At 35.7% G+C, this 11045-nt stretch overlaps 1 protein-coding gene across 1 annotated transcript; it reads left to right on the top strand.

The window, feature by feature from the left end:
• Nucleotides 1–4047: 4047 nt before the first annotated feature.
• Nucleotides 4048–10508, top strand: LOC117964099 (doublesex and mab-3 related transcription factor 3-like). Its single transcript, XM_034906487.2, has 2 exons — nt 4048–5180; nt 9179–10508. The coding sequence occupies exons 1-2, from the start codon at nt 4787–4789 to the stop codon at nt 10141–10143; spliced, it is 1359 nt and encodes a 452-aa protein (XP_034762378.2). The 5' UTR covers nt 4048–4786; the 3' UTR covers nt 10144–10508.
• The last annotated feature ends 537 nt before the right edge of the window (nt 10509–11045 follow it).

Here is an 11045-nt window from a genome sequence, read left to right as displayed (position 1 = left end):
ACTGAACAGGTATATGTAAGCAAGGTATTCAAATAGTTCTGAATGGATAACTCGCTGTTCACCAGTGATCTGTATATTCCCTTCCGGGGAGTTGAGATTGTACCTTTGCAGCAAAGTCCAGGGGGCTGAGAAGACCATGTTGGGAATTATTGCTTATGTCACTATAAATGACAAACAGCATCAGCTGCCTTTGAAATCCCACAGCAGTCTACTTCTTTCCTCTTTTGATGGAGGCTGTACTGTGCCACTATTGTCATAGTATAGTACACTACCCTGCACTGCAGTTACACATGCTGTAAACACAGACATCCTTCATGGAAAAGGGGAAACTTGGACTTGTCAGACCAAACTATTTAATTTGTGGAGCAAACACTAATGTAATATACATAATGAGTGCAACTGACATGATAAGTCATGAAGCTGCTAAATTCAAGCATTAAAAAAAAAAAAAAAGTTAGATTCCAGCACAGCACTTACATTTTTCATTACATCTGTTATATAAAATGTATATACTTTATATATTATATAATCCTTTTTATATGTTTCCTGTTTTTTTATGTAATAAAAAATAAAATTATATATTATATAAAATTATATAGCTGGGGTAGAACAGAGGCTTGAACAGTCCATAAAATGTTTGCAGTCTTGCATTTTGAAAGACAAATTGAAGAGATACATTTCAGACTAAGTAATGGTGCCATGTCTCAAATTGTATGCAATCATGATTACATTTGGTATTACTAGCCAGCAAATGCTCTGGGGATAATATACTGTACTGCAAATGACCTTAAATTACAAGACAGAAACTGCGCTCGCAGTTAATGCTTAATTAAATATCTGTGTTCTTGAATTAACAAAGGTTTATTGGTTTTATATGATGAGTAATAAGTCTCTTGCTAACTATAATTAAGGTAGTTGTCATGTAGGCTAATGAAATATGAAATGCTTATTTAAGGATATATAATTTGAAATTGTACCAAATTTTGTAATCAATTATTTTCTTAATCGATAACCTATCCAGCTAAGCTGGGTAAGGTCTGATACAGTAATTCTTGTCAGAAGTCTATTCATAACTATCATTGTATGGCTTCTGGTACAGTACTGAGGAATAAATGTGTGAATCAATGTTTGGGCTAATTTGTCATCAATATAGATTACTCATAAATGATGTGGTAGTATGACAGGCTCGGTATTGTGTATCCCCCCCCATGGATGTGTACTGTATGGAACCGTTGTGTGTGCCACTCATCTGATCAATGAGGGTTACTAGTGGCCCAAACCCTTGTGAAATAAGGACCCCAACGCATGATCCTGTCATCACTGTATTTCACTGTCACAGGCATGATTGAGTGTGTCATTGTCCATCGATCCTGTGGTTTGTTGATCCATAGAGCTAAGCTAAGGGACTGGTTTGAGGAGCACAGCTGGGACTTCCCACTCCTATTACCAGACACCAGTCCCAACTGAGACTAGTATGAAATGAACACAAGCAAAGGTAATTATGGAAAATATGGTAACAGTATTTTTCCTTGTGTGATCCAATTGCATCTGTGTTTTCTGGTGACAATTTACCACCTAGCAAACATATAAAGGACAATGCCTGTATCAGATGTATTCCATGATACCTGGTAGGTCTGTAGCAGGTTCCCAAATTGCCTAAAGCTATTGTTAAAAGACAATATAACTAATTGAAGATCCTGTAATTATTCAGGAGTGTTTGGTACTACTAGCACATACTGAATCAGGTAAGGTTTACCTGACATTATTGTATGTTCTTTAAAAAAAAAAGAGTTCTGGGTGGATGCAGCAGTACAAAATATAAGATTGTTATCTTCCATCAATACAAGTCTTGGTCAATTGCACTGTGGATTGTGTATTGTGTTTCTTAATTTGTGTGTTCATGGACATTTTATGGAGCTTGACAAGATCTGTGCACTGCACCCATCCAGCATACTCCCCAGATCATGGCAGCCAGTTGAAATGGTCGAAGCCACCATGATAGTCAAACATTATGTTTCAGCTAATTGTGAAATGTTATCATATTTTTTTTTATTCACAATTTGTAATTTCAAAGAACTCTGAAATTGTCTAATTCTGAATTAAAAGTCTAATTTATGCTCTGAGAATGGTGAATACATTCCCGATTTGTATGCATGTGTCCATTATATATATATATATATATATATATATATATATATATATATATATATATATATATATATATATATATATAAAGGCTGCACTTTAATACACAAAAAAACACAAGGTAAAGAATAAATACTAAAATGCATTTCAAACCTGTTGCATAAGATTTATGTTGAATTCTTAAACATTTGGTTTGCAGTGTGGTAACAAAGTCACGTTTAAAAGCGTAGTCGCCTATATATGACACATTTATTATGTACAAGATTTTTTATTTATGTATTTATTTATTTTGTGTATATTAATTCTACAAACGGTGACTTCAAACATAAATAATTATATTATACCATTATCACTCTATAAACACATCAAACCGACTCCCACACCACCCAACATCTTCCAATCTACTCTCTACTAACTGCAAGCACATTATAGTCACCTTGAATTTTCCTCTGCTATTTTCCAATTAAAAGCTTAATAGCCCTGGAAACGGAGTTTATGTGGTGAAGTTTACCGTGGCCCCCTGTTCTGAAAGGCGTTCTGCTGGGATCCCATTATTTGCTTGAATAAACCTTTTTAAGACTCGAAATGGGACTCGGGGGTGTCCGGTGTTGTGTTACAATGGGCTCTCAGGCAGGGGACATTTTAGCATCCCAAATGCTTACCCTGCTAGTTTTAAACCGACATCCAGTCAATAGCTGCTAGCAGTTTAGGTAGGAAGGTTCTCATTGAATACATTAAAGGATTACTGCACTATGAGAACAAATTATGTAAAATTAATTTCAACGAGGCCCCATCTCGTATGTGACTGAAAAGCAATTATTTATCTATTTTGTGTAATTTGTATATGAAAATCTCGAACCGAAGTTATATGCAAAGCATGCAGGAGTTGACACCATTTATAATCTCGTATGCTTTTTGGATATTTGATATATTCCAATATTTTAAACATCAGATATGGTAGAAATGACACAATATCGTAACATCACCATAAACAATAAGCTATACACAGCTGCATATTCCGTGATTTTACAGCTAAAATCAATTAATTGCACTTATATGCCTAAAGTTATATCTATTTCAACAATCATATAGGACGTACCCTTCTGAAAAACATATTTAAGAAAATATCGAAAATGTATTTGATTATACTTCAAATATAGTTCATACAATGTATTTACCCTGTTTTGAAGTAGGTCTATATAACATGTTCTGGAATTATAATTTTAATTTTTATATACCAAGAATATATTTAGACGTTGGTTTAGTCTGATATATATCAGGTAAAATTATTGCCATTATCATGCTATGTATTTGAACTAAGATTATGATTTGGCTTAATATAATACATGCTTATAATGCAACATTATATATATATATATATATATATATATATATATATATATATATATATATATATATATATATATATATATATATATATATATATATATATATATATATATGCCTTAGTTTTTAGTCACAAATCTTAGCGAACAATTTGTCAAAAGCAAAACAACTTACTTTAAAAATATAAATCTGTTTTTTTTTATGTAAAATTGCTTTGTAATAAATAACTCTACAAGTGCATTGTTTGTATTAATTCATTAGGCCTATGTCCTAAATTAATATTCTTAGTTTTATATTCGAATACCAATAGAGAAGGATATGGGCTCCGAAACATTTGAATGACTTCTTTCTCGTTCTTTGAAGAAAATTAAATCGCATAAAATAGCTGATTCGAGACCCCGTGAGAGTCTGTTGCACATGACTGCACTGGAATAACAGGTATGAAAAAAATATTGGTTTCATTTTTACATTCCATCAAGCACGCATGCTCCATCTAACCCTCTTCAACAGGATCACCTGGAAAGGCACTTCTCTCGAGACTCCTGAGGAAGTAGACCGAACTTGGCAGTTAACTCAACTATAAACCGCCTATGTCTGCAGCATATTACAATACGGATTTGGCAGAATTGAATCGTGTCATTTCATGATATGACCATTTTGCAAACTGTTGAAATAGGCTACATTAAACAAAGACATGACCAGACGTGATAGTTCATTATCATGAAATTAAGATACTTGTGCAGGTCTGATTAATTGAACAGCACCATCATCAGCTCAAACTTAGAAAGTTAAATTACTCAAAATGTAATGCCGGTGTTAACCAGGAGTAACACAACCGCAAGAAGAGACGCAAATATATTGAAACTAAAAAAAGGAACATGCTACTAAATAGTTATTTTATAGCTGACAAGGTCTCAATCGATATAAAACGATGGACTTATAATATTTGAACTTAATGGACTATACTCTGTGAGTATGACTTTCTTACAAATTGGAGGACTAAGGTTTAACAGCATCATGGGTTGGTCAGCAAAGGACATCGTCAGTGATGTGAGAGATAGTATTTGGTTAATTGCCTCCATTAATACATGCCGATCCCCCTGATGCTCATCTTTATTGACAGTGAAAGGTGGATCTTAATCTCTGAATCAACACCTCACATCCGTTTTATGATCTTGCACAGTCTGGGACGCTGATCTTCGACCGCCTCCTACAATCGGCTTCACTACCCAGCAGATGCGCTTGTGCTTTTATTAGATCATCATAAGGTAAAAAGGCATTAGCCTGCACAAAAATGAATGGCTACGGATCTCCCTACCTCTACATGGGGGGTCCCGTCTCCCAGCCAAGGGCACCTCTTCAAAGGACTCCGAAGTGCGCCCGGTGCAGAAACCATGGGGTCCTTTCCTGGCTCAAGGGACATAAACGTTACTGTCGCTTTAAGGACTGTACCTGTGAAAAGTGCATCCTAATCATTGAGCGGCAGCGAGTAATGGCAGCTCAGGTTGCCCTAAGAAGGCAGCAGGCAAACGAGAGTTTAGAAAGTCTGATTCCAGAGTCCTTGAGAACTTTACCGGGCCTCGCCGCGTCTGCCTCGGGAGACAGCAAGCAAGTGCCGCAGAGACGCGGGGAAGGTGTCATGAGATGGGCATCAGATCAGCCAGGCAGCATTCAGCCAACAAAACCGGGTAAGATGAAGGCATCCGATACGCACATTGTGCTTTGCAAACAGTAGCCTATTATTATTGCACCATGTTGGTCCTATGCTGACATTTAAGACGTATAACATTGATAAATGTAATATTAACTTTGTGTCAAACTAAATATCAGGCTAAGGTGTATTGACCAAATATAAAAAAAATAAAACAGAGCATGACATATTGGTAAAATGAGCAATGTTAGAAGCCAGTGAAAGTTTCGCTTACGGAAATTGAAATTGTGGTGTTTGTTTTGTGTAGAATTTATTCTAATCTTTAAATTACTTTTTATTTCTGCAGGAGGTGGACTTTAGGATCCACGTTTACACTGTAAACCAATTGTTAAATAACTACACTCCGATTTCAACAGACTTTAAACACATATATAGTATTTGTGCATCTAAAGTATATTCTTAAAAATCAAATATATATTGAAAAACTGTTGCATACATTTTTTTTTAAAGATGTAGCCCTAATTCTTTAAAATGTGTCTTTTCCGTGTATATAGAACACAGGCGGGCCTATGTAAAATAATATTTTATTTGCTGATGGGTGACATGAGAAAGTATTTGAGTTTTTTTTTCATGATTATTCAAACTTGCGTTTTTAACCACGGATAGATCTGATGAGTTAGCAGGTCTGATGATAATTGTATATGCTTCTATACTCGTACATATGTAATATACAGTATCAATGTATTTAGTACAAAAGTAGCTGTTTTTTTAATACACAAATTCAAATATCTAGCCCATGTCATTACAGTCACACACACACACGTGGTCTATATATTAAATGTAACGCTAAATAAACGAATGCGTTTCTTGTATTTTTATCTTTTAACTTGAACTTGAATACATACATCCTGTTGTATTTTTGCAATGCTTTATAATCTATATGTCTAAATATATGAATATTTGATAATTATATTGGGTTTATTAATCAGTAAAATAAATTACATTTTAAAACGATATCTTCCATCGTTCAGCGAATTAATTTTCAACTGGCAAACTAAATAGCAATCTTCTCAACACTAAAATACGTATTATTTATTATTATTTATTTTTTAGCGGACACCCTTACCCATATTTTCTTTATAAGGGCCTTAAACATTTAAGAAAAATAATTCTGTTAACTGTACCAAATTTCTGCACCTTGCAATACAATTATTTTAGGATTCGTATAAACACTGTGCCTTTTTAGCATCAGCAAACCCGCATCAACATTTTTTGTTTAACGTTACAGTAAATGCGCAGACTGTGTCTGACAATGATTGTCACTGTTTCTAAATTAAATCAAAAACGAAAAACAAAACAGAAATATATATTTTTAGAATTCAATTATATCCAAAAGATTAGATTAACTATATTTCATTCGAATATTTTAAATTCTTTTTTTTTTACTGATGAAAGTCACAACACCACGATCATCCACTGGTTCACCACAGATTCATTATTGAACACAAATGCACTCGATGCATACCATTTTGTTTACTAAGGACCCTATTCTCGCTTTTTTATGCGCTATTTACGCGCTAGATGAAAGGCTTTCAGAGGGTGCGCAAGCCCTTCTTCCAGCGCGTAAATAGCGCGTAAAGCAAATGCCAATAAGGCCGACAATTACTCAAGGTTACTGGTTTTAAAGTTTCCTAAAGATAAAATATAAAACCGAAACAATCCAAAGCGTCTGTGTATAAGATCGAAATATGTTCCATGCTGTTTATGAGCAGCAGTAAAAAAAAAAAAAAAAAAAAAAGGAAAGTTTATTTTGTAGATGTGCAAATATAAAACTCTCCATGCATAATATAAATCATGCATGTATAATATGTAGTCAGACATATTATTTAATTTTTATTTTGCTACATATCTCCATGAGACAAAACCTAATAATTAGCAGGCATAATAATTTAAAAGTATACATTCAAATGTGCTGATTCTGGGCAGTCACTTATATTACTGTAGATTAAGGAAGGAGATCCTAAAATTGAAGTTAATGAAATTTGTGGTTATAAGGGACTTCCCTAATAAAAGTTTACCAAAAGCATAGTGAAGTGTAATAAAGCATAGTGAAATCATGGTAAAGCACAGGTAAGCTTTGAAAACAACAGCAAGGTATGGTAAAGCATATTAATAAACCTGGCAAACCAGGGTAAACTATGGTAAATTCATATTATAACCACGGCAAAAGTGCAAATGTATCATGTAAAAATATCATGGTAAACTTGATGCATAACACTGCCCAATGTAGGGATCCCCATAGGGTTGTATGTTTCCAATTTGTATTTACCTAAAGTGCAGTATCGTACTTTATTTTCAAAACCAGATATTCTTACCGTCTCCTTTTGTTTGCTCTCAAACACTGGTAAATCTTGGGAGCAGCTCAAAACTTTACAAATTGCCTGCCCTTGCAGGAATTAATATTGACTTCACATTGCAGGAATTAATATTGACTTCACATCAAAGTGATTTCACTCTGATGGATGGACATTCAAGTTTAAAAGTTTACACTAATCAAAGGAAGACAGTGTACATCGAATGTAACAGCAATCACTTCTGAGAAAAGGGCAAACTGAAGTGAAATGTTACCAAGCAACAGGCTATCTGTTTACAAAATATGATCAAAATGCATTGACTAGAAATTTTTCACTGCCAGCAAGTCAGCAGATTCTGTTAACAGCTTTTTAGAAAAATAAGTAAATCTTCATAAATCAAAGGCCCAGGGACAGTTTGATAACCTATTGCTTGAATGTTGCATTTTTCCACAGAAACGAAGAGGCTATTGGAAATGCAGTCTCTACTATTGATAGTCTGGACTACTGGCTGAAGAAATATAGTTCAAGTAGATTAACTATTTTTTTTAATGGTATTTAATAGTTTAATACCATGAACGATTTTCTGGGGAGACAAAACCAATCTGATTAAACAACAATTTTTACTTAATCCAGTAATAAAAATAATAATAATAATAAAAAAAAATATATATATATATATACAGTTAGTGGACAAAAAAATGGAAACACCAATGTAAAGTCATTTAATAGGGCGTTGGGCCACTATGGTATCCCGCTCTGTGGAGTTCTCGGCGGACCGTTTTTGATGAAACTGGCTGCTCGTGCACCAGGTTGAAATTTGCAGTCAATTGATCTGCAGTTGCTCGCCTGTTTTGCCTTGCACTTCGAATTAATGCACGGATATCATGATGCTGGAGTATGCCCTTCCGCCCACTGTTGCCCTTTGCTGATGATGTCTTTCCCTTGGAGTTCCATGCCGACATCACCTTTTATTATTATTATTACATTTCTTAGCAGACGCCCTTATCCAGGGCGACTTACAATTGTTACATACAATTACCCATTTATACAGCTGGGTTTTTACTGGAGCAATCTAGGTAAAGTACCTTGCTCAAGGGTACAACAGCAGTGTCCCCCACTGGGGATTGAACCCACGCCCTTAGACACCGTGCCCTTAGACACCGTTGCTCGTGAGACATCAGCAAGTTGAGCTGTCTTGGTCATTGAAGCTCCTGCCAAATGTCACTGAGGTCTCCTCTTGCAACCATGCTAGCCATAATTATAGGCAACCAGGCCTGTCCAGCATTTTTATACATGACCCTAAGCATGCTGGGATGTTATTTGCTTAATTAACACGAGTCACACCTGTGTGGAAGCCCTTGCTTTCAATATACTTGACCCAGGTGTTTCCATACTTTTGTCCACTACCTGTATATATATATATATATATATATATATATATATATATATATATATATATATATATATATATATATATATATATAAAGCATATTCAAGTAAATGTAAATAAAAAAACACTGTCAAAGAATAAACATCGTTCTTTAAAGATGTTTAATTTAATCCAAAATATTTTTATTTTTCAATACCAAGACCATACATTAACAATAATAAAACAAATCTATTATGTTCTGCTACTGGTGTTCCTCATGATTCAAGCTCAATATATCCCTTGGTTTTATAGATCTTAATGAAGAGTGTTCAGGTGACCAGTCTGGAGGAGACAATGGAGAGAGCTACAGTGACAAAGAGCAAGACCAAAGAAGTTCACCAGATGTCTCCAAACCAAAGCCTTGCTACACCCCTGAAAGCCCTGAAGTGGTCCCAGTGCCAGATGACAGTCGCTACCCTTTACAAATAAACACTAACAGTACAGAAGCGACAGCAGAGAGCCCTAAACACCACGGAGAACAACATCTAGTGATAGAAGGTCTGTCTGGATCAGTCTCCCTCCCTTTCCATTTGAAGGCCAACAGACCTCCACTTGAAGTGCTAAAGAAAATATTCCCGAGTCATAAGCCTGCTGTTCTGGAACTGATCCTTAAGGGTTGTGGGGGCGACCTGGTTGGTGCCATAGAGGTTCTCCTCTCCAGTAGGTCTGCGCTAAACTCTGACAGATCGGCCACTGAAGGACCTGATTCTCTGGTTTTGCCTTCTAATGGACATTTGTTTGACCACACATTGGGCTCCTATCCAGTGTCATCATCCAAATGGTCAGTGGGATCCGCGTTTAGGGTTCCAGATTCTCTAAGGTTTTCCACTGAATCCAGTAACATGGTGCCCAGTCCTTTAGCAATGCCTCTGCAGCATCCATTTCCCCAGGCTCCACGGTACCCGCTCATGCTGAGGAATTCATTGACAAGAAATCAAGCCAACCCATTTGTTCACAATGACTTGACCTTGTGGAATACCATGACCTTGCAGCAGCAATACCAGCTGAGATCCCAGTATGTTTCCCCATTCTCCAATGCTTCCAGCAGTGTCTTCAGAAGTTCTCCAGTCCTTCCAGCTCGTCCCTCGGAGGATCACAGGATTACAATTCAGGAGGATGGTTGCCCAGTGGTTCCTAAACAACCCATATATACGGAGGATGACTATGATGAAAGATCAGACTCCTCAGACTCTAGAATTTTAAACTCCTCATCTTAAAATGTATAGATCAACCTAAATGTGAAGTACCAGAATGTGCTTCCAGATACGCTTTCACTGGCATTTCAGTTAAAAAGGAAGACCTTTTTTAAGAAGATCTTTTTAAATACTGATCTTTTTCTTGTGTCAGGACTGAGTTGAGGCCTAAGGTAACTACTTCCACTTTAATCTAAGTGTTTGTTAATAAATGATTGCCATTTTTGACACTAATAGTGGACAGCTATAGCAAGAAAAATACAGAGATTATGTGTATGGATATCTATATGTATACCAAGCTGCATGAAATAAACTGTGAATATGTCTCAGAAGTAGAAATGATCAAGTAATGTAGCATGTTAAGAGTAGATCAAATAAACCATTATACTGAGATTGAGCCGTGTCAGGTTTTTTTTTAACCCTTTCCTTTTATGCGCCGCAAATGTTCAATGTTAAGCATATGACAACAAATCTGTAAATAATAGTACTTATTATGGCGTATAGTTTAATCAGAATATTTTACCTTTGGGGCAGTCTCTGAGAAAAGTGCAGTTTCTGTAATGCCAGTGCACCAGTAATGTTGTCCCTGCTAAAACAAATGGGTTTGTCAGCTATTTTCCATTGCAAAGCTCAAACAGTACCGGCCTTACTACAGAAATTCCACTTTGCTCATGCCTGCTCAGAGTATGCCCCAAAGGTAAAATATGCTGGTGACTTCATTAAAGATACCAGATAACAGAGACAAGTGCAGAAATCATAAGAGAGGATATCATGGGACATAGACAAATGAAAAAAATACATATCATGCAAATCAGAGGATATAAATGATTACGTGAGACATAGTTCTAATAGTATTCACTTTAGTGCCACTTGTGGCCACAACGGTGGTGTCACTATTGGGAAATCCAAACTGAGCAAAAACATAA

This window comes from Acipenser ruthenus, chromosome 2 (assembly GCF_902713425.1).
Source record: "Acipenser ruthenus chromosome 2, fAciRut3.2 maternal haplotype, whole genome shotgun sequence".
NCBI lineage: Eukaryota > Metazoa > Chordata > Actinopteri > Acipenseriformes > Acipenseridae > Acipenser > Acipenser ruthenus.
The sequence above is the reverse complement of the archived record's forward strand: the minus strand, read 5'-3'. Positions and strand labels throughout refer to the sequence as shown.

Bases quoted from the DNA above. Each gene is read 5' to 3' on its own strand.
- LOC117964099 (XM_034906487.2), top strand. From the start codon at position 4,787: ATGAATGGCTACGGATCTCCCTACCTCTACATGGGGGGTCCCGTCTCC. The intron at 5,181-9,178 runs GTAAGATGAAGG...TTGGTTTTATAG, and splicing joins CATTCAGCCAACAAAACCGG to ATCTTAATGAAGAGTGTTCA.